Source organism: Sphaerodactylus townsendi, linkage group LG03 (assembly GCF_021028975.2).
Source record: "Sphaerodactylus townsendi isolate TG3544 linkage group LG03, MPM_Stown_v2.3, whole genome shotgun sequence".
Lineage (NCBI taxonomy): Eukaryota > Metazoa > Chordata > Lepidosauria > Squamata > Sphaerodactylidae > Sphaerodactylus > Sphaerodactylus townsendi.
Window position 1 is genome coordinate 147,024,640 of NC_059427.1, and position 23,670 is coordinate 147,048,309.

Consider the following 23,670-nt stretch of genomic DNA (forward strand, 5'->3'; position numbering starts at 1 on the left):
TATTTATTTATTTATTTATTTATTTATTTTAATACCCTGCTCTCCCCCACTGGAGTGGCTCACAACATGGATATACAATAAACTTACCTATAAATATCATATAAAACAGTAGCATAAAATATATATATGATCCAATAAAACTATATACGGATGGGGCTAGAAACTCACCTAGGATGGGATTCCTTAACCCCCCCCCCTTTTTGATAAAAGAAAAGAAGAAAAGCTTGGATTTATACCCAGCCTTTCTGCCCTATATAGGGTCCCATGGCAGTTAACAAACTCCTCTCCCACAGCAGACACCTTGTGAGGTTGGTGGGGCTAAGAGAGTTCTAAGAGAACTGTGACTGGCCCAAGGTCACCCCAGCAGGCTTCATGTGCAGGAGCAGGGAATCAAACTCAGTTTTCCAGATTAGAGTCGACCTGCTGTTAACCCACTGCAAGGAGAAGGGGAAGAAGGGGGGCCAGCCAGAATGGACATATCCCTCCCCATGGCTGTCCTCAACTGCAGGCATGGCAGAATAGTTGTGACTTGCAGACCCTGCAGGATTGAGATTGTTGTTGTGAAGACAGAAAGGGAGGACAGGAGAACAAAGGAAGCGGCTTTGAGCCTCCATTAGTGAGAAAGGTAGGCTATAAATAAATAAGCCAGCAAGCAAACATTTTTGCATCATCACCCCCCCTCACCCCAAACCTCCTCCCCTCAGGGAGGCATGTATGTCTTCCAGCTGTTTGACTACTACTCCGCAAGTGGCACGACTCTTCTGTGGCAGGCCTTCTGGGAGTGCGTGGTGATCGCCTGGGTGTATGGTAAGAGCCAGTCATATATATCTTGTTGGGTGGGGCGTGTGGCAGAAATAGAACAGGCAAATAAGAACCGAAAGAGATGGAATTTTGTCACAATGCAGTGGGAGGCGGAGCAAGCCATAAAACGGCTGCTGTGATTCACCTGCGGTCAGGTGCTTTCTTGTGGCACTAAAACCACCCCAGTTTCCCCCACTTTTAGGGGGAAAATGAGGAGAATCCATGTTTTAAAACGTGGGCCTGCAGCCCCCACAGGTAGTTAGGACTTAATTCCCAGTGCTGGGAACTGAGGCTGTGTCAACCCCAGGTGCGAATCTGCTGTGGAATCACACCACACCTTTCTAAACAGGCGTGCCAGCCTCTGAAGGGTGCCGGGCTCAGCTGTCAAAGTCACCTTCCTCCCTGCTGTGTACCTGGGGGTGCAGAATGGTGATTGGCATTGCCCTATGAGACCATGTCTTCTCCTTGCCCAGAGTTAGATAAAATGTGTTTTTAAAAAACAGAATCAACTTTAAAGAAAATGGAAGACAGGGAGACCATGTACCCTGCAGTCAGGAAACACAAAGGCCTGGCATATCTGTAGGCAGAGCCCAGCAGGAGTTTCCAGGCCATGGGTACCTGACTTTGAGCATGCGGGCACCTTCAGAATTTTGGCGGATGCAACCGCAAAATGGCTGGCACAGGAGGCGGAGCCTGTCGCACCAGGAAAGCCCAAGTATGGGCTCTATGCTGGGGATCATTATACATAAACTCTATGCTGGGGATCATTAGAAAAGGAATTGATAATAAAACTGCAAAGATTGTCATGCCCTTATATAAAGCAGTGGTGCGACCGCACTTAGAGTACTGTGTCCAGTTCTGGTCACCGCATCTCAAAAAGGATATTGAGGAGATAGAAAAAGTGCAGAGAAGGGCAACAAGGATGATTGAGGGACTGGAGCACCTTCCCTATGAGGAGAGGCTGCAGCGTTTGGGACTCTTTAGTTTGGAGAGGAGGCGGCTGAGGGGGGATATGATTGAAGTCTACAAAATTATGCATGAGGTAGAAAATGTTGACAGAGAGAAATTTTTCTCTCTTTCTCACAATACTAGATGGGCAGCCATTGAAAATGCTGGGGGGAAGAATTAGAACTAATAAAAGGAAACACTTCTTCACGCAACGTGTGATTGGTGTTTGGAATATGCTGCCACAGGAGGTGGTGATGGCCACTAACCTGGATAGCTTTAAAAGGGGCTTGGACAGATTTATGGAGGAGAAGTCGATTTATGGCTACCAATCTTGATCCTCCTTGATCTGAGATTGCAAATGCCTTAACAGACCAGGTGATCGGGAGCAACAGCCGCAGAAGGCCATTGCGTTCACATCCTACATGTGAGCTCCCAAGGCACCTGGTGGGCCACTGCGAGTAGCAGAGAGCTGGACTAGATGGACTTTGGTCTGATCCAGCTGGCTTGTTCAAAAGTACAGTGGGATTATTTTTAAAAAAATACACTAGGAAAGAGAAATGAGAAAATAACATGAAAGGTGTTATTTTAATCTGCACAATCAAGCAGATCTCCAGTGGCCGATCAGAAGCCCGACCAGGCAAGAGCCCCTTGGCCCTGCCCACTTTCTAAAGTCACTTCGCAGATGCCCGGAAATGTGTTGGCAAGCACCCTGTTGCCCACAGGTACCACATTGGCCAACGAGCCTTCCCTAGAGGAAATTCTAGCTGCTCTTCTACCTGGAAAAATAATCATGCCTTGGAACCAGTGTGTCCTGTTCCCTTGTTGGAAGCCAGCGCTGTTCTTGCGTTTCACAATATCAAATAATAAAGCGAACGGCTTGACACAATCACAAGCGCAGTGAAACTAGGCCACCCTATAAAGCAGTGATGGCAAACCTTTTCGAGACCGAGGGCCCAAATTGCAACCCCAAACTCACTCATTAATCGCAAAGTGCCAACATGGCAATTTAACCTGAATGCTGAGGTTTTAGTTTAGAAAAAAAACGATTGGCTCCGAGGCGTGCGTTACTCGGGAGTAAGCTTGGTGGTAGTCGGTGGCTCTGCTTTATGCAACTCTTCCAACGGGTGAATCACGGCCCTAGGAGGGTTTACTCAGAAGCAAGCAAGAGCTTACTCCCAGGTAAAGGATCGCGCTTTAGTTCTTCGCATGAAAATCAGTGGGGTTTAACAGCGCTTATCAGGGTTACCTACACTGCTTCCCCCAAACTAGGTCTTAGGTTTTATGCTAATAATTGAACCCAGTGGCCCAGGCGAGCCTAGATGTGGGGGGAGGGCACTCTGTTTGCGCGTGCCCACAGAGAGGGCTCTAAGTGCCACCTCTGGCACCCGTGCCATAGGTTCGCCACCACTGCTATAAAGGGTCAGAGAACTGTTCTCAAAGTGTTTAGACACTAGCCCGATTCCTCGTATGAGGGGAGTGCACAAATGAATGGTCTCCCTCCGCCAGCCTTTTTGGTCCCGTCTTGGAACAGCTTTGCCCCACAGCCAGCTCCTATCGCATCATTTCATTTATCCAATTGCATGGTCCAAGACCAGAGAATAAAAGTATCACGGTACATACTACCGGAATAATACAAAATAATTCTAAAAAGAATACAATAACTTTACAATCTTAAAAACGTAAACATCCTGATAAAATTATAAATGCCTAACCCAGATTTTCCTAATTTTACTTGCTGGCCAGTTCTTGTAGTAGAGAAACCATTGTGACTTCCTCTGCCCCATTCTGATTTGAGACAGAGGATGAGCAACTTGAGAGTAGGGTTTTTCCTGCCGGTGTAAAAGGATATTGAACTTACACGCGGCAACTCTTGCTTTGCCGCCATCTCTTGAATTTGCATTCGTGCAGATTAGCGCAGATTAGCAGCCGCTCACTAACAAAAAGGGGGTGTGAACACATCTGCAGCCCCCCCCCCCCCCAGCACAAACGCACACGCTTGTATGTGTCTCATTTGAGTTAAGTTTTCTTTTTGGAGTGTGTTGCTGAGGCAAACGTTTGCCCTCTTTATTATTTTTTATTTTATTATTTAAACTTTTATACCGCGCCCCCCTCCCCCGAGGGGCTCTGGGCGGTATACAACACAAATCTCAACACAAATAAATGTAGTTAAAACCTTTAAAAACAGCAGTAAGATAATAAGAGGCGTCCGAGAAACCCTGATTTTTAAATCCTCCCCAAGAGGGAGGGAGCGGCGAGTCCCATTAGATCAGGGGTCCCCAAACTACGGCCCGGGGGCAAAATGTGGCCCCCTGAAGGCATTTATCTGGCCCGCCAGGCATGGCAGCGATGGCTCCATTCATGTGCAGTGGGGGCTCGAGGGAGAGGAGGAACCGGCCCCAACGGCTGTTGATTGCAGTTACATGATGGCACCCCCAAATCTCCATGAATTTTCTGACCCAGAGTTGGAAACCTTACACGTGGCAACGCCTGCTCCGCCCTTCCCTCTCGGCTACTCCATGTGTTGCTCTCAGGCTTTCTGTTCCGCCTCACTCCCATTGGCATCAGCCAGGCTGGCGAATCGCTCGCTGGCTGCTAGGGAGGAAAGAACCCAGGAAGACACCTGATCCTGGGTTAGATGGAATGCTTCATTGGGAAAGTTCTGCTTCTTTTTTTACAGGGGAAGGTATTCCACAGCCTCCCCAACAATATTTGGAGCCCACCCTGTACTTGACATACTCTGGTCACTGTTCTAAAAATAGACCATGACAAAAAGGCTGAAAGGTGAAATCAAACATTTTACAGTCATTTGTGCATAGGAATTTGTTCATAGTTTTTTTTAGTCCGGCCCTCCAACAGTCTGAGGGACAGTGAACTGGCCCCCTGTTTAAAAAGTTTGGGGACCCCTGCATTAGATAGAAGGACCCAGATGTTAAGAGCTAAAAAGGGGGAGGGGCTTAATGCCAGCCACAGATGCAGGCTTAAAACGCCAGGAGAGAACGCTGCTAGAACACGGCCATGCAGCCCGGAAACCACACAGCACCCCAGTGATTCCGGCCGTGATTAGTTTCAAGAGGCACTGGAAGGTTATCTAGTCCTTGTGAACGTTCTGCCTTGGCTGGGGAAAGGGCCCTTTCGAGCATGGTTTGTTGCCAGTCGAAAGAGGGGTGTGGGTGGCTGTGCAGCCACTGTGGGACAAGGTTGCCTGTGGGGTGTGCCCTGCCCGGGCTCAAGGGCATCTCTGTTTTTTTCACTTGCTGGGCGAATTCTCTCCTTGAACGGCTTTTATCTGCTGCAGGAGGGGCAGGCAGGCTGGGTTTCCTCAGTGGGCCAAGAGCCACCGGAGAGGGAGCCGATGGGCAGGTGTGTGGCTCCCCTTCAATTAGGCTCCACCCCTCCTCTCCCAGGTGCTGATCGCTTCATGGGCGACCTACACGCCTGCATGATGGGCTACCGGCCCTTCCGGTGGATGAAGTGGTGCTGGATGTTTCTGCCCCGTCTCATCTGCGTGGTGAGGCGCGGGGGGGCGGGGGGGGAGGAATTGTGGGACAGAGTCCCCGACTTTTGAGTCAGTGGGCATCTTTGGACATCTGGCACAGGGTGATGGACACAACTGTAAAATGGCTGCCACAAGAGGCAGAACTGACTGCAAAATGTCAGGGTATGCCTCACAGATTGTAGCTATTCAGTGTTTCAGGCAGGAACTGTTGAATAGGATGAACATATTTAAGAAGAAGAAGAGTTTGGGTTTATATCCCCCCCCCCTTTCTCTCCTGTAAGGCTTACAAACACTTTTCCCTTCCTCTTCCCACAAAAGACACCTTGTGAGTGGTGGATTTATTGGGGTTCTGACAGGCTGAGAGAGTTCTGAGAGAACTGTGAGTAGCCCTGGGTCGCTCAGCAGGAATGTAGGAGTGGGGAAACAAATCCAGTTAAGCTATATAAGAATCTGGCTCATGTGGAGAAGTGGGGAATCAAACCTGAGTTCTCCAGATTGGAGCCCACCACTTTTAACTACTCTCCAGACAGCCTTAGACACCCTCAGAAGCTCAGCCCTCCTCCCACCTTCAGTAAGAGGATAATAAATGGCCTACCTTGTTGGGCTATTGCAAAGATTAATGTATCTGAAGCTCTCCTAACAGTTCCTATTTCAGTGATGGCGAACCTATGGCACGGGTGCCAGAGGTGGCACTTGCATTCTCTCTGTAGGCAGCACACAGAGTTCATCGGGGGCGGAAAAATCACCACCACCACACCCCACACACACATCTAGGCTGGCCTGGGCCACTGAGCACCCACGCAGCATCCACGGTGAGCAGGGAAGACTTCGCTGGCAGGCCTGATGCCTGTGCTCTGGTGGCTGCTGCCGGGGTGGGGGGCTTAGAGGAGGCAGGAGATGCCAGAGAGGCACAGAGCGGTCTGGACTTGCTGGAGGCTAGAGCAGGCTGGCCCCTGCTCAAGCTGGTATGGGGCAGAGGAAGAGGGAGCCAACCTGCTTTTTTCTAAACTAAAACCTCAACATTCAGGTTAAATTGCACGCGTTCAAGATTGGCACTTTTACGATAAATAAGGGGTTTGGCTTGCAATTTGGGCACTTCGGTCTCAGAAAGGTTCACCATCACTGTCCTATTTGCTATTAGAAATGGAGTTGCAAAGACAAAAGTGGTCACTTTTAGCCAAAACTCAAAGTGGGGAATCATTTCCTGGAAAAAAGGAGAACGGGCGGGCCACAGGAGCACGAAGGTGGGCAAACACAGAGACAGGCCACAGAGTTGTGGATGCTTGTGTATTTGATTGGGTTTGTGGACCTTTCTAGGAAGCCCTTGCTTTGCTCACCCAAGAGAGACCCTCCCAAATGGCATGGGCCAGTCAAGCTCAACCTTCAAGGAATTCCTTCTGGCCACCAAAACTGCTGTGCTCTTATCCCCTTTATTTAAATTATTTTATAGTCTGCACTCTGAGCCGATTGATCCTCAAGATGGTAAATGAGCCCAGTCAGCAAAAAAACAGATGTAATCAACAGCATTCATTTCAGTCCATCAGGTCTTCTCTCGTCCACTCCTTGTCCTTTACCTTGAGATGTCAGCAGCCTGAAAAGGAAATACTTCTTTGCACAGTTAATATGTGGAACCCACTGCCAATAGATTTTCTTAGCCATTAGCTTGAAAGGGAATTCGAGATAAGAAGAAAAGTTGGATTTTATATCCCCCCCTCACGTCAAACTTCCCTGTGAGGCAGGTGGGGCTGAGGAGAGCTCCAAAGAACTGTGACTAGCCCAAGGTCACCCACAGCTGGCGTGTGTGGGAGTGCACAGGCTAATCTGAATTCCCCAAATAAGCGCCTCCACAGCTCAGGCGGGCAGAGCTGGGAATCAAACCCAGTTCCTCCAGATTAGAGTACACCCTAGATTAGAGTACACACCTTATCTTGAGGACCAAAGATCACCCCATATGTCCCTACAAGGCCTCTTCTTGTTCAGTGGAGGCCAACTTATTGGTCCCTGGCCTCGATGATGCGGCTGGCCTTCCACACGGGCCAGGGCTCACGTTCTGGCCCCGCCTGGTGGGAACGCTCTCCCACCAGCTGTCCGGCCCTGCGGGATCTCGGTGAGTTCAAGAGGGCTCGTAAGACTCTGAGCTGTTCTGCCGCCTTTGAGGGACCAGCCGCTGACCTGGTGCCCCTCCCCTTCCCTGGCCTATGCTTGGGACTGTACCATCTGGCCGGGATCTGCCGTTCCTCCCTTTGGGGAAGGATTTAATGTCCGGGTTATGGGAAACGCTCATCTACACCCATATTTATACTTGGAATTTTATTTAAGAGTTTACACTTAGATTAGTCCTCGCCAAGCTGCTTTATATAGAGTTTTATCCTAATTTATGATGGTTTTATGATTGTATGCTTTATTGTATAGTTGTGCACTCGCCAGCCCCTGGGGACGAATTACGGTATAAAAAGTTGAAAAGTATAAATAACAATAAAATAAATAAACCACTGCACCACTGCTGGCTCTGAAGGAGGAATAATGGTGATTACAGTTCATGAATGATGGTGGAATGGAACCTCCATTTTCAGAAGCCAGTATACCTGAGTCTTCGGCTAAGCCTGGAGACCTGGCAGCCATCCGTTGGTTATGCAGTCTGCTGCAGACAGAAATGCTTTTAGGACCCGCGGGTATTGCATCTGCAGCAGCTTTGGAATAAGAGACCCTTGGGAGACACAGTTGGAGTTGTTCCTCGAGCACCCGAGGCTACATGGCGTGACCATATCTTGGTTATGGGGACCCACCTGATCCAATATGGCAAAAGCTCATAGCACAGACTCTCTAAGGGAGCAACTTGAATGCTCCCCTCAAGACAGCGCACTTTCTAAACAGAGCAAAATGTGTCTCAGAGAGGAGGCATTTGCCCCCAACTCGGAGCTAAAAAGGGAAATTTCTTTAACAAGTGAAGCAGTTCATATATGAATGTAATCTTGTTTTGATTTCATCCTGGAATCTTTGGGAGCTGCTGCCTGTCTCCCGAGAGGGACAGAAAGTGGAAATGAGGAATGTTTGGAGGAGTTGTTTTGTGGTTGATGTCCCTACTGTTTCTGCCACTTCCTTCCAGGAGCATTTTCCTTTTCCAACCTTGGCCTACTACAAGCCATTGATCTACAACAACAGCTCACGTCCACCCCTGGTGGGGAGAGGCTATTGGCTGGGAGCTTTGCACTATCGTCTATGTTGTGTGTGTTCCTGTATCGCCTCTCTACAAACTTTATCCGTGCCAAAGGGACGCTTTGACTGAGGTGAGAGCTTCTTTCCCAATCCATCCGGATTAGAGGAGTGTTCAGATCTGAGGGTGAGAGGGAAAAGCCTTCTTTGGAAGGTGGTTACGTATCTCAAATAACCCTCTCCTTTCCCCAAACTGTGCCCTCCCAAAGCCCCACACCCAAAAAATCTCCGTGTAAAATTTCTCGAACCCATGGAGATCGCAACCCTGGCATGTAGTTTTTTTTCAGGACAGTTGCTAATTAGCGCCCGGTTCATGGAATAATCCTGACATCCGAGGAAAAAAATCTGGAAAGAAACGATGCTGCACTATCAGCAGAGAGTTTAAAGCGAATCACTCTGGTAAGATGAGAAGTCTATAGTCTTCTTTGGCACTCACTGCAACCTTCTACCACACTTGGAAAAGAATACTCTCCACATAGAGTTGTTCTTTCCATAGGAAGGTTTTTACTTTAGCAGCTGCAAGGTTACACAAGTCTGTTCTATACAAGACCATAAGACTATACAAGAACTCTTCAGTAGCAATAACACATTTCAGCGCACACAGAACTTAATTCAGACTCTATCTCTATCTAGCATAGCATATACAATATATTATGCAACTCAGGGATACTTTTCTCTCAGCCCTTTTTCCCTTCACTAACAGCCTCTCATTGGTCCAGAATCACAGTTGAATTCACCAATCATGTTAAAGATCAAGTCTTTGCTACTTTGCCCCTAGACTGACTGTCTCCATCCTTTAAGGTTTTGCAAACTGCTGTACTAACTTAGAAGATTACCTTTTATTGAACTTTGACTCTTTTTTTATATATCATGACATGCACTTCCGGTCGCCTCTGTAGCTATTTGCTGTGATTGTTCAGCCTTCATGCGAATTGAAATCCAGGCCTTTTTCTAGTTACTATAAAAGCCTCAAGAATGTTCATAAACATTCCAGTTTTCTCGGTGAAAGTTTTAAAAGGCATCTGCATAGTGGATCTAAGGGACAGATGACATCGGGTGGGTGGAAAGGGGTTTAGCAGAAGGATGTGTGGGAGATGCTTGTCACCGCTCAAGAGCTGGCACTTTCAGGGTTGGGCAGTGCACAGAAATTATTATTATTAATAACAATATATATGAATAGTATGTAAAGTGGTGGCATGCTCTTATAGCTACTGTGAAGAGGGGGGACTGTGTAAAGACTGAAGAAGGAATAGACATGTGGGAAGAGGGTAACACTTTAAAAATACAAATAAGCAAATGTAATAGTCCCAGAGATGGGGAGAGGATTATATGATGGTACAACCCTCTGGTCACCACATCTCAAAAAAAGGATACTCGAAGAGCATTGCAGAAAAAAGTGCAGAGAAGGGCGAGGATGATTGGAAGAGTTGGAGCACACCTTCCTTATGAGGAGAAGGCTGCAGCGTTTGGGACTTTGGAGTTTGGAGAGGAGGCGTCTGAGGGGGGGATATGATTGAAGTCCTATAAGAATTATGCATGGGGTAGAAAAATGCTTGACCTTAGAGAGAAATTTTTCTCTCTTTCTCACAATACTAGAACCAGGGGGCATTCATTGAAAATGCTGGGGGGGAAGAATTAGGACTAATAAAAGGAAACACTTCTTCTGCACGAACGTGGTGATTGGTGTTTTGAATATGCCTACCACAGGAGAATGGGGTGGTGATGGCCCACTAACCTGGATAGCTTTAAAAAGGGCTTGGACAGATTTTATGGAGAGGAGAAGTCAATCTATGGCTACCAATCTTGATCCCTCCTTGATCCTCAGATTGCAAATGCCTTAGCAGACCAGGTGCTCAGGAGCAGCTGCAGCAGCAGAAAGGCCATTGCTTTCATCATCCTGCATGTGAGTCTCCCAAAGGCACCTGGTGGGCCACTCGCGTAGTAGCAGAGAGAGCTGGACTAGATGGACTCCTGGTCTGATCCAGCAGGCTAGTTCTTATGTTCTTAACCCTGCAACCACTACAAACATTGGTCGAGAAACAACAGCTTACAAAAGAGAGACAGCAGAGAGAGACCAAATGGGCTCTCAGAGACAGCATCCTGAGGAGAGTGTGGGCTCTGGCTCTCACCCCAGCCGCTTCTTTGTGCAAGAACTCGCATTGGGGAAGGGCGAAGCGTGCATAAAACCAAATAAAATAATAGAGATTCTGAGGGTGGTGGAGTTTGTTTCCCCAATGTTATTGCTCCATGTGGAATATCTGCATGGGGAGGGACAAAATCAAAGGAAATAACTCCCCTCCCCAGAGTAGTAAAGCTTTCACTTGGGAGAAAATGGCACCGGCAAGGAGGTGGCTTTGCTCACAAAGCGCTGCTAAAAAAAAGAGTCATAAGAACATAAGAACAAGCCAGCTGGATGTGACCAGAGTCCATCTAGTCCAGCTCTCCTTGCTACTCAAGAGTGGGCCCACCAGGTGCCTTTGGGAGTTCACACATGTAGGAATATTGAACGAGCATGGCCTTCTGTGGCTGCTGCTCCCTTGTTAACCTGGACTGTTAAAACGGCATTTGCAATCTCAAATCAAAGAAGGATCCCAGAGATTGGTAATATAAATCGTGACTTCTCCTCCATAAATCCTGTCCAAGCCCCTTTAAAGCTATCCAGGTTAGTGGCCATCACCACCTCCTGCTGGCTGCGCATATTCCAGAATACCACCACTCACACGCTGAAGATAGTGTTTCCCTTTATTAGTTCTAATTCTTCCCCCCAGCGATTTTCAATGAATGCCCTGGTTCTAGTAGACAGGAGAAAGAGAGAAAAATTTCTCTCTGTCAACATTTTCTACCCCATGCATAATTTTGTAGACTTCAATCATATCCCCCCCTCAGACGCCTCCTCCAAACTAAAGAGTCCCCAACGCCGCAGCCTTTCCTCATAAGGAAGGTGCTGCAGTCCCTCAATCATCCTCGCCCTTTCTCTGTCACTCTTTTTCTATCTCTTCAATATCCTTTTTTGAGGATGTGGCGACCTGTGAACTGGCTATTTCACAGTACTCCGGGTGCGTTGTGCTACATTCACGGCTTTCTTTATATAAGGGCATGCCAATCTTTTGCAGTTTTATTCTCGAATTCCTTTTCCTAATTATCCCCTAAAGCATAGAGTTTGCCTTTTTTCACAGCTGCCATACATTGGAGTTGACATTCCCATGGAACTATCAACTAAGGCGGCCCAAATCCCTTTCCTGGTCTGTGACTGATAGCACTGACCCCTGTAGCATGTATGTGAAGTTTTGGATTTTTTTTTTTGCCCCTATGTGCATCACTTTGCATTTTGCTACTATTGAACTGCATTTGCCATTTCTTAGCCCTCACTTCACCTAATTTATCCAAGGTCCGCTTTGAGCCTCCTCAGCCAATCCTTTGTGGTTCTCACCCAATTCCTACATAATTTGGTATCATCTGCAAACTTGGCCACCACAGCTTACCCACCCCTACTTCCAGGTCATTTATGAATAGGTTAAAGAGCACTGGTCCCCAAAGCGGATCCTTGGGGGGACACCACCCTCCCTACATCTCTCTCCATTGTGAGAATTTCCCATTTACACCCACTCTTTTAGCTTCCTGTTTCTCAACCAGTTTTTGAAATCCATAGGAGGACTTCCCTCTTATTCCTTCATTGCTGAGTTTTCTCAATAGTCTCTGGTGAGGAACTTTGTCAAAAGCCTTTTGGAAATCCAAGTAGACAATGTCCACTGGTTCCCCTTATCCACATGCCTGTTTACATCCTCAAAGAACTCTAGTAAGTTTGTAAGACAGGATTTGCCTCTGCAAAAGCCATGCTGACTCTTTTCTCAGCAGGTCTTGCTTTCACTACATGTTTTATAATTCTTATCTTTTAATGACAGATTCTACTAATTTACCAGGAACAGATGTCAAACTGACTGGCCTGTAATTTCGGGTCCCCCCCCCTAGATCCTTTCTTAAAGATTGGTGTGACATTGGCCATCTTCCAGTCTTCAGGGATGGAGCCTGAGTTCAAGGATAGGTTGCATATTAAGGTGAGGACGTCAGCAATTTCATGCTTGAGCTCTTTAAGAACTCTTGGGTGAATGCAATCTGGGCCAGGGATTTGGTAGCATTTAGTTTATCAATGGCTGCCAGAACTTCTTTCCTTGTCTACCACTATCTTTGTTAGTTCCTCCGATTAGCCTCCTAAGAAGCTTGGTTCAGGTGCAGGAATTTTCCTCACCTCCTCTTGGGTGAAGACAGATGCAAAGGAATTCATTCAGCTTTTCTGCAATCTCCTCTGTCATCTTTAGCACACCCTTTGTTCCTTTGTCATCTAACGGCCTACCGCTTCCCTTGCTGGCTTCCTGCTTTTTTGATGTACTTGAAGAACTGTTTGTTGCTGGTTTTGATGTTCACAGCCATGTGTTCCCTCATAATCCTTTTGCCTCCCTTACAGCTAACTTGCTTCTCTTTTGCCACCATTTGTGTTCCTCTCTGGTATTCTTTATCAGTTAAGTTGGACTTCCATTTTCTAAAAGACATTTTTTTTTTCCTAATAATTTCCTCAACGTCCCTTTGTTAACCATGGTGGCTTTTTTGACTGGGCGCTGCCTTTCCTAACCCATGGAACACACATTCCAGCTGAGCTTTTAAGACTGTGTTTTTAAATAACCTCCAAGCATCTTGGACATTTTTGACTCTCTTGATTTTCCCTTTCAGCTTCCTCGCATCATCCCCCTCATCTTTTGAGAAATTTCCTTTCTGAAGGCGAATGTAACTACATTAGTAGTTGTCACTTGTTCGCATGCAGAGATACTGAATCTGACAGCATTGTGGTCGCTGTTCCCTATCGGCTCAACAACACTGACTTCCCGTACAAGGTCCTGGGTCCCACATAGAATTAGATCTAGGATCACCTCTTCCCTGGTTGGTTCTACAACCATCTGCTCTAAGCCACAGTCATTTAGCATATCCAGGAATGTTCTCTCCTTACTATGACCTGAACATGCATTTTTCCAGTTTATATGGGGATAGTTAAATCGTACTTCCATTACCAATTTACATTTTGCTTCTTTGTTGGCCTCCCACTTCCTTTTTTTCCATCTCAGAATCCTCTTGTGCACTTTGGTCAGGGGGACGATAATATATTCCTAATGTTAAACTATGCTTCACCCCTGGTGAAGTCGTGATTAGTTTGGCCGCCCCTGGAGGAGCAAAGAAAAAGTCTTTGCCTCTTATGTGAATATCCACCAGTAAACCTCTGTTTTTCTGTTTTCCTCTCTCTCTGACAGCGTTGGCACCATCTTACCCAACCGATCTGGGGCCTGCACCATCTAGAATACAAGGTGCCCGAATCAGATGACGGGGCTCTGACCACCTTGACCCCGGTCTCGGATGGGAGCACCAAAGTGGTCATCTTGGAGAGTGTCATGTGACGCGGCTCTTCGCTCTCCGTACCCCCAGCTGGAAAAGGCACCAATGTTGTTATTTTCTGTGCCACCCCAATTCCTGACTGCCAACCAGGTGTGGGGGTACGGTTCACCTGCCAAGTGTTGAGTTGTGGGCGGGTGGGGAAGGGCTTCTGGCACTGAAGAAAGGTACAGCGGGTTCTTTGTCCGTTTCTCACCTCTCTGGTGCCAGCGTGAAACCTGCCCGTGGGAAGAACTATCCAGGCACTAAGAGCCGGGTGGGATGGTGGGAATTCTAAAGGCCATAGGGGCAGTGGGAGGGGGAGGGGTGGGGAAAGAGAGCCTTAGATTTACATTTTTAAAAAAAGAAATGTTATTTTTAAAAGATAAAATATTTTAAATTTCTATATATATATTATACTATATGTATCTGCCTATCTATCTATCAATATATATATATATATATATATAGCCAAATTAGCAAAAGGACGATTTTCTTCCTATCCAGTGGAGCAGAGCTGTGGGTGGGGTCAGGATCTGGGATCGAAAAGACGTGGACTTTTGTCCCCAGCTTTTTAGGACTGAATGAGTTAAGAGATGTCTGGATTTTGCATCCAAGTCCATGAAGGAGGCGGAGTCTGGCAGCTGAGAAAAGCAGAAAAGGGTGTTGGGAACCGGGAGACCTGGGCCCTCCCCACAGCACTGAGCAGAGAGCCACACCTGTGGCAAGCAGTTATTGACTACAGTTCCCCTCAAGCAGTTATTGACTACAGTTCCCCTCATCCCCTGCCAGCATAATGCTGGCAGGGGATGATGGGAACTGTAGTCAATAACATCTGGAGGGACGCGGGTTTGACACCTGTGTCCTATATGTTTTCATATAGGAACGTTCAGGCTCAGAACGTTCCCAGTCAAGGTTTTCCCTCCACGAGGGCCGCAGGAATTTCCTGCTGTAAACAAGAATATTCAGATGACATTGTACCAAATCTGGAGATGACTTACCTGGCTCCCATTCCCCTCTCCCTTTACTCTAAGAGAAATCACAAACCTAATTTTCTCTGAAATGGAGGGAATGCCAATCAACTGCAGGGGGTGTATCTATCTGATGTTCCCCCACAGCCACCATGGGGAGAGGGGGAAGAGCTGGGCCCCCTCTTCAAAATGGCACCTTCCTTCAGACATTTGAAGACCGTTTTGTTGTTCCCTTGCCAGGTGGGGACTACATTGCTCAGGAGAGCAAGCGGCGTCTGGATGGTTCCTGAACTGTTTGTGGCTGTGGTGGCAAAACCCCAAGGGTGGGGGAAGGTTGAGGAAAAAGAATTAGGCCACAGTGTAGAATACAAAGTGGAAAGGTACGAGATAGGATATGTCTGTAAATGTATGTATCAAGCGGAAATTAGTCATAAGCTGAAACCGGCAATGTTGGTGATCGTACACCATGGGTACTTACCCGCTGCAGACTGCAAAAAGTCGCACCAGAAGTGCTCTCGCTTTCCCTGCAGGAAGCGAGACGCACGCACAGGGCAAGCAAAAACATGTCGGGACAAGAACCCTTTCTCCAACATGGCTCCTCTCTCAGCGCGCTGCAATGAGGAAGCGCATCGGAAAGAGATTTCCTGCCTGGACACGCTTCCAGTCCTACCATGCACCAGAGCAGGGGTGGGCAATTATTTTTTCCATGGGGCCGCATAAGAAACAGAAAATATTGTGGAGGGCCAGGCCCAGCAGGGGGGGCGAAGCGCTTGAGCCCCGCATGAAGCCGGGCAGCCAAGGCAACCGGCTTCTGCGGGGCTTTCAAAGGCGCCTCGCTCCCCAGCACGGCAGGGGGGCCAGTCAGGGTCATCCCGCGGGCCGGATGTGGCCCCCGGTCCGTATAATGCCCAGGTCTGCGCCAGAGTGTCAGTGGGTAATCAGCCACTGGGTGATTCCAGCTCTTCCAGAGAAGTGTATCTGTCCATCCACGCAAACGATGGTAAAAACATCATGTTGGCTTGTAGGAGTAGGAAAACAATACTCAACCGCCTTTCCAACGATGGCTTCTTCCCTCCACAGTTGTCTCGTTCAAAAGAAACAACAATTATGTGTAAGGCCTCATCAGAGGCACTCTTGAGAATTGGGGGTACAGTGTGCCACTTCTAAGTTACTATATTTTTGTCACACTCTTTCTCCATCAATGTGAGGGCCGTGCGCGCAGGGTTCTCTCTGTCTTCTCCCGTTATATCCTCAAACCAACCTTACAAGGTAGGTTAGGCTGAAAAGCAACAACTGGCTTCAAGTCGCCTAATGAGTTTCATGGCTAAGGGGGCCCTTGAACCCAGATCTTCACGGACCAGTCGCACCACTGTTGGCTCTCAGCCTCTCTGAAGTGGCCAGATGAAGTTGAGGCATCGGCACCTCCTGAGCTGTGAAATCGCAGCACACATTTTGTGTGGATTTCCATTTGCAAGAAACCATTTCCCGGACTTGTGAAAAAGGAAAGATGAAATTTAGGCCTAAGGGAACTAGGAGGAGAATTCCGGTGTCCGGAGTGCCCAGCCACCTTTTACTACATATTCCCAACACCTTTTAGCTGCCTGACAGACTCTTGCCAATTCTTGGACTTGGTATTCCTCAATGTCTGCCTACAACTCTGCTAGGCTTTTAATTTGCACATTTTCTACAAGAGAGAAAGGAAGGGTGCTATATATATATATATGTATATGTATGTATGCACACACATCTATGTATCTCAAACAAACAGAACTTCATCTGTGCAGAGATTTTCCCACTTGTATATTTTTAAAGGAAGCAATTATATAGGTAAGAAAAAATATGTAGTTTTCTTAATAGTTATGCAGGTTGTAAAAAAAAGAGAGAGAAAAAGAAATCTAAATTTTATTTTGTGGCAAAAGTTATAAATATTGCGTCTATATTGTTTCCTACATGTGTGTATATATGATATTAAATAACGTAACAAGCCAACCTCATAATGCAGGGGACTGGGGTGTTTGGAGACTGTAGGGATGGGGAGCAGCCAGGCAGAGCAGGCCGGGGCCATGTTTCAGCTGTGTCCACATTCGCCGGATGTGGTGCAAACGGTTCCATCCCATGCTGCATGTTTGCCCTGTCAAGATCTGTATATCACTTTTTGAGTCATTTTAAATCTGTGTATCTGTAATTTACACCGCAAAAGAGCTACTCATTTTAATCTGTATACCTGTAATTTATACAGCAAAAGAGCTACTTGAAGGAGGATGGATTAAATAGAGCCTCCATGTGCAGAGGCAGTCTAGCCTTGGCCACCCAGATGCTGACACCAAGCAAGAGCAGTGGCCATGCGGTATGTTAGTACGTTCCTGCAACAGGAGTGCTGGGACAGATCAACCTTTGGTCTAATCTAGCGGGGCTCGCTTCTCCACTGTTGTTTTCACTTCCACATAGGTAAATGACATGCAGTCTGTGTGGAGGTTGTCACGTGCAGTATTCAGCCCCATGTTTATTGGGCTGTTTTTTCAGCACTACGCTCTTGTGCGCAGCCTTGTGTTCCAGCCTGTGTTCTAGAGGCAGGACGTTTCCCCCAAAGTGGTAGACTTGTTATGTCTGAACTTTTCACGCAGCGTCCTTTGGCACCCTGAAAGGTTATTTCAGCAAATAGCTTGGAACTCTTCCCAAGTCTTGCCTGTCCCCTTCATCTCTATCAGTTTGTTTTTGACACTGTGGCTGGCAAGCAACCACCAAGTCTTTGGTAAGATTAATCGTTTTCCTTTGAACAGCTTGATTTAAATTTCAATATATTTAGCTGGACCCAAATGGCCACAGCGGTGCCTTTTTGAAACGCTTGTTAACCCTGATCGAAAGAGAGACAATCTTTAATGCATCTTTTGTCTTCCCATTACAGTAAAAACATCACAACCCACGTAGCATCAAAACTGCACACCCCGTTAAGTTCGGCAATCAAAATATGCTACCTTTAAAAGTTGCAGGCTTTTTTGCAGCCTGTAAAATAAAATTATGACTTTCCTGCACATTCAACAATAGCCCCCTTTTCAGTATTTTTTTTCCTTGACTTTGCCCAACCAACTATTTGGTGTCCTGCAAAGTCATCTTTTCGGTATTTCCCGCCCCTTTTGATAACTTGTACACAGACATGACTGCTAGACATGAACGTGCCAAGATTAATGCAGGGTTCCCCAGCATAATGCCCGTGGGCATGCCGTGGCACCCCTCCTTGGGGCCCATCAAGTGGCCACTGGAAATCTGATTGGCTGTGCAGATTAAAATAGTGTTGTTTCCATCACTGCTTGCACCTCAGTGTTGGTTTTATTCTCCCTGTTCTGCTGGGTACTTGGGGGATTCCTCCATCGGTGTGGTTCTGCCTCCTGCTGCAACAATTTTGCGCTAGCGCCCGCCACCCTGTCTCAGAATTCCAGAGTTGCCCACGGGCTCAAAGTGGTTGAGGAATCCTGAATTAATGTCTTGGATCCTATCAGCTGGAATGTTTTCGCCAGGGTCTTGTTGGACATAGGCGACCGGGAGCTCAGGGAAATTAGGTGAAACAGAGCCGGGAAAACGGCTTGGATCCAAACCAGTCTAGACCCATTGGCGCAGTTTTAAAAGCAAACCCTCATCCTCCCGTCATTATAGGGGAAGGAAGTCTCAGACATGGTTAGCATAGCCTTTGAAACACGCTGTATAGGAACTGGAGGAACAATGCGCAAGAAAACAAAACGGGGAATGAAGATGTTATTGTCGAAGGCTTTCACTGCCAGATTCAACTGGTGGGTTTTCCGGGCTGTGTGGCTGTGGTCTGGTGGATCTTGTTCCTGACGTTTCGCCTGCATCTGTGGCTGGCATCTTCACAGGTGTATCACAGAGGGCAGTCTGTTACACAACAGACCTCCCTCTGTAATACACCTCTGAAGATGCCAGCCACAGATGCAGGCGAAATGTTAGGAACAAGATCTACCAGACCACGGCCACACAGCCCGGAAAACCAGGGGAATGAAGATGCTATTGTGGACACAGTCTTAGAGGTGGAAATGAGACTTCGGTTCAGAACTGGTCGGAGTTCGGAACAGTGTTCGCTTTAGGTCAGCTGGTTCTGTGCCCCCCATCCCTGCTTCCTTGCCTGTATTCAATGCCTTAACAAAGGATCCCTGTTAGCATTATTTACCCCACACACAAACCCTGGAGACATGCTCTTGCTGAGCCATGCCTTTTGATGCAGACAGTGCTTGATTTCTAGCAGAGGGGAGAAAGAGAACAAGAAAAACATAGAACGAGCAGAAGGGAGCAATCTTTCATGAGCTGTTTTCTAGAGCATACGCCCGAGGTTGCCCCCTAACTGGCTACATTCTGGGTTTCCCCCTTGCTTTGCTGCAATCATTCCCACGCCAGAGTTTGTACTGTCTTTTTGCCAATATTTAAGTCAAGAGCAACCTTTGATTGCCATGTGAGCATCAAGGAGTACAGTTTGGCAAGCCCTGTCACTTTGCCACCCTTTTCCTTGTCTCAGCTGCTGCGGTATTACCCTCCCTGCCCCACATACCCACACATCAGAAGACTTTGGAAGGCTTGTTTAAAAAAACCAAGGATTGCTGGCTTGCAGTAACTTTATAACAACATATTATTGCAATCTACTATACTCTTTTCCACCAAAAGATCTAAGTAGAATTGTACCTTCATCTGCCACATGCTGGGCCATCTAACAGAACTAGGTAGGCACTGGGACCCAAGCTGAGCATTCTAAAACAAAGACATTTTCTAATGCAGGGGTAGGGAACCTGCGGCTCGAGAGCCGCATGCGGCTCTTCTGCACTTGCACTGTGGCTCCATCGAAATGAAGCTGCCGTTCATCCTTGCCCGGGCCTCTGCAGGCAGCAGGGCAGGCGCACTAACTGCCCGTGGTCGGCTGGGCGCTGGCTTCCTTCTCGCCTGGAGCTGGGCGGTTAGCTCATGTGGCTGGTACACGAGCCGCTGGACCCAGGGCGGCAAGGATGGGGCCAGCTGCTCGGCCTCGGCACGCTGGCGCCGCCTCGGGCCAAACGGGCGGGCGCAGAGGAAGCCCCGCGGGCGCGGCTCCAGCCGGCCGCAGGCCATTGGTGCACCTGCCCTGCTGCCTGCAGGGCGGGCAAGGATGAAGCCGGTGGCTCGGCCTCGCCAGCCGCCGGGAAAGCGCCTACTCCACTCCAATGGGGCGGACGAGAGGGGAAGCATCCATGCGCTTCTCAGAATGAGCGGAGTAAAAGGTAATAAAACCCCCAATATATATATATACAGTGTTATCTTTATTTTAAATGTCAAAAATTATTTGCGGCTCCAAATGTTTTCTTTTCCCGTGGAAAACGGGTCCAAATGGCTGTTTGAGAGTTAAAGGTTCCCTACCCCTGTTCTAATGGAAGCTCTAGAGACTTTGCCTTTTTAAAAAAATGAAAGCTGGGAACTAGAAGACCCTGGTCATAGATCATTATAACACTGTAGCCATCTAACCATCCCTGACCTGTTTTGTACAAAACCCAGTAAAGCTATCTGGTGCATGTGGGAAGGGCAAATGGTGGCTAATGCAAGGAAAATGCAGAGGAAAGTTCTGTGTGGACTGCGTGTGGACCCTGTTCATGCCTTGGTATTCACCTCAGCATTGCAAGAAACATGGGGAATTGTCCACAGGTGGAAACAGTTTTGGTTAGCTTGGACCTGCCTTGAGAGCATAGCCGAGAGTTACTACACTTCCCAGTTTATGTTGTAAGCTTGGGAGGAGTGGAAGAATGGATACGAGCGCTCCTCCCAGTTGGCTGAGCAACAGGGCTGTTCGTTTGTGTACAGAGCTGGCTTTTGATTGTGGACACCTTTCCACCTGGCTGAAAAACGGCACACTTTCCCAACAAGCAGCCCTACACCCTTCTGGCTCAACTTCCTGACCTGATTTGCATCCTGACTCACGGCCCTCGTGGTGCCTCCAGAACCGATGCAAACCACCACACGCTTTGATGGAGCCCAAAGTAGTCCTGGGACTGGCACTGGGCCGAGTTTTGTTTCATTGTTAAAAGGCCATTAGCCACTGGCACGGATTTCTAAAAGGGAGGCCATAGATTTCCTGTCTATCCCAGATCAAAATAAGCCACCTTGTGGAAGAGACAGCGCATTTAGTCGCCTTAGCCGTTATCAAGGCTGGGCTGGGCCCGTGATCTCAGTGGTCTTGCACTGTGGCTCGTTCAGCCATCAAGCCGCAGCCCTCTCCCCTGAGCAACCGCAAAGGTTCTTATACCTCTTCATGTTTGCCTTGCTAGTTTGCTGGTCATAGAATAGGACTCTGCTTTGAATCCAGGGACTTTCAACTCTGGAAAGTCTGAGAGAAAATGGGAGGACGGGGGAGAATCATGGAAGAACCTAGTGGCAGAAGAAATTTTACTTTGCCCGCATATTTTGCATGTAGCCTCACAGGGGGATTAGTAGGATAACTTGGAACACTCTTAAGAGATGGTGTCTTCTTGATCCCCCAGCAAGGCTGCGTGCGAAATGTGTGGAAATTCTTGGGCGAAGCACGGTTTCTATTCCCACTGCCCCATCTTTTCCCCACTTCTCTCCCACACAGATTAATTTGTGCTAAATGTATTGTCGAAGGCTTTCACGTCGGAATACTTGTGTGCTGTGTAGAGCTTTCGGGCTGTATGTGGTTGAAAGTTGAAGCAGCATTCTCTCTGGCGTTTAGCCTGATACCTGTGGCTGGCATCTTCAGAGGATCTGATGTTGGGAAAGCAAGTGGAGTATATATCTGTGGAGTGTCAGGAAGGTGGTGGTGAAACCTTGTCTTGTCGTGAAAGGTAAGGCACTGTCGGTTGGTTGAGGGCATCTGAATAGAAGTATGAGTCACAATATTAGGCCATCTGAATGAAGTATCCTGGTCTTTCAGTTTCTTTTGTCTATGAGCCTCATCTCAGCCTTGTGTGGTAGAGCTGGTTAGAGTCAAGACAGTATCTAACCAGCTCCACACAAAGACAGGATGACCATAGACAAAAGAAACAAAGGCCAGGATACTTCTATTCAGATGCTCCCACCAGTGACCTTGCTATCTCCAGTGTTACACCCATGCTATAGTCTTCATTGCTGTGACTCATAATTTCTATTCAGATGCCCTCAACTATTGACCTTGGTTGCCTTCTTTGTTACCTGGCTACAGACTGGAAGGTTTCTCCACCCACCCTGGACACTCCACAGATATATACTCCACTTGCTTTCCCAACATCAGATCCTCTGAAGATGCCAGCCACAGATGCAGGCGAAACGTCAGGAGAGAATGCTGCTAGAACACGGCCATACAGCCCGGAAACCACACAGCACCCAAATTTGTGCTAAAGTTTTCAATAAAACATTATTTTCTGGTGCGAACTAATACCTCGGCTCCACCGACCTGAGAATGCCACCCAGTGCTGTCATCTTTCCTCAAGAACGGTGGGAGCATTTCCCCCACAAAGGTGGACCTTGAAGCATTACCTGGCCAGGGAGTTTTCCAAACACCTGCTGCTGCTGCTGCTGCTGCTAAGATGTGCCCGGGGCCCGTGAATGTGCCAAGCCTCCTTCCTGCGCCCACCTGCAAAATAAGGGACGCGGCAATCTGGTCTGATCCAGACCCAGTTCCCCACTCTGCAGACCAAGAGAACAGCTCCATCTTCTTTGTACGCACACTGCCCCCCTCGCGCCTGCGTCGCCAGAGCCACGGGGGAAGTCTGATGCTGTCTTCCAGGGTTGCAGCTTTAAATCCACCAGTGTTGTCTCCATGCCAGTGTTTTAAATCCTCTCCCTCACTGTGGAAACCCCCCCCCCCCCGCTTTACCCCATGCTGGTTATGTATTGTCCGTGGTCTTTTTTTGTGTGTGCCGACTTTGTCATGGAACATAGCAATAAAAGGAACCACCTGGACCTTCCAGTTTGTCTGCATCTCTGTTCATCGGGGGGGGGGGGGGGGCTTGGAGAAAAACCTGCCAAACCTTTCTGTGGATCATCGACAGAGTCAAAAGGACCTGGCCAATGAATCAGGATTTGGCCCTGAGGAAACTCCTCTTAAGTCTGTACTTGAAAATCAGCACAACCGTTGGGTTGGGTTGCCGTTCTTTTGAAGAAAATTTGGGAAGACCCCAGGTAGCAGGAAAGGTGTGAGGGAGAGGTAGCAGGGGGTGTCCCCATCGGGGAACACGAGTGAAAGTCACAACGAGAAGGAAATTGTGGGTGGGAAGGTTGCTTCCTGCATTCTTTCCTCAGAGAACTGGGCCAAGGGGAAATCTGCTGGCCAGCTCAAGGTTGGGAAATACCTGGACGCTTTGAAGAAGGAAGAAGAATTTGGATTTATACCCCACCTTTCTCTCCTGTAAAGAGACTCAAGGTGGCTTACAAACTCCTTTCTCAGCAGACCCCTTGTGAGGTAGGTAAGTAGGTAGGTAGGGCTGAGAGAGTTCTGACAGAACCGTAACCGTTTCCAGTGGGAACGTAGGAGTGCAGAAACACATCTGGTTCACCAGATAAGCCTCGGCCACTCAGGTGGAGGAGTGGGGAATCAAACCCATTTCTCCAGAACAGAGTCCACCTGCTCTTAACCACTATACCATGCTGGTTCACCAGTGTAGTACAGCCCAGGGAGGGGGCGGGATCTGAGGAGGGGAGGGGCTTCAACAAGGTACTGTGCCCTAGAGTCCACCCCCCAAGTCAGCCATTTTCTCCAGGGGAACGGATCTTGGTTATCTGGAGATAACAATTGTAATAGAGAAAGATTTCCAGCCAACCATGATGAAAGTGGAGTAGATTGCTCAAAGGTTAGCAATCCATGCA

The 23,670-nt window shown here is 47.9% G+C and overlaps 1 protein-coding gene and 1 pseudogene across 1 annotated transcript; both read left to right on the top strand.

The window, feature by feature from the left end:
* The first annotated feature begins 649 nt into the window (after positions 1-649).
* LOC125429013 lies at positions 650-13,877 on the top strand (annotated as a pseudogene).
* Positions 13,878-14,696: 819 nt separating this feature from the next.
* On the top strand, positions 14,697-22,767 carry LOC125429012. The gene is made up of 4 exons (XM_048489737.1): positions 14,697-15,516; positions 15,760-15,915; positions 21,457-21,476; positions 22,181-22,767. The coding sequence occupies exons 1-4, from the start codon at positions 15,034-15,036 to the stop codon at positions 22,260-22,262; spliced, it is 741 nt and encodes a 246-aa protein (XP_048345694.1). The 5' UTR covers positions 14,697-15,033; the 3' UTR covers positions 22,263-22,767.
* Positions 22,768-23,670: the final 903 nt, after the last annotated feature.

What these genes read in the sequence shown, in the direction of transcription:
- LOC125429012 (XM_048489737.1), top strand. Translation starts at nt 15,034, where the DNA reads ATGGCACCTTCCTTCAGACATTTGAAGACCGTTTTGTTGTTCCCTTGC. An exon ending in ACACGCTTCCAGTCCTACCA is followed by an intron (nt 15,517 to 15,759) that starts TGCACCAGAGCA and finishes AATGCCCAGGTC; the next exon opens with TGCGCCAGAGTGTCAGTGGG. An exon ending in AATGTATTGTCGAAGGCTTT is followed by an intron (nt 21,477 to 22,180) that starts CACGTCGGAATA and finishes GCCCGGAAACCA; the next exon opens with CACAGCACCCAAATTTGTGC.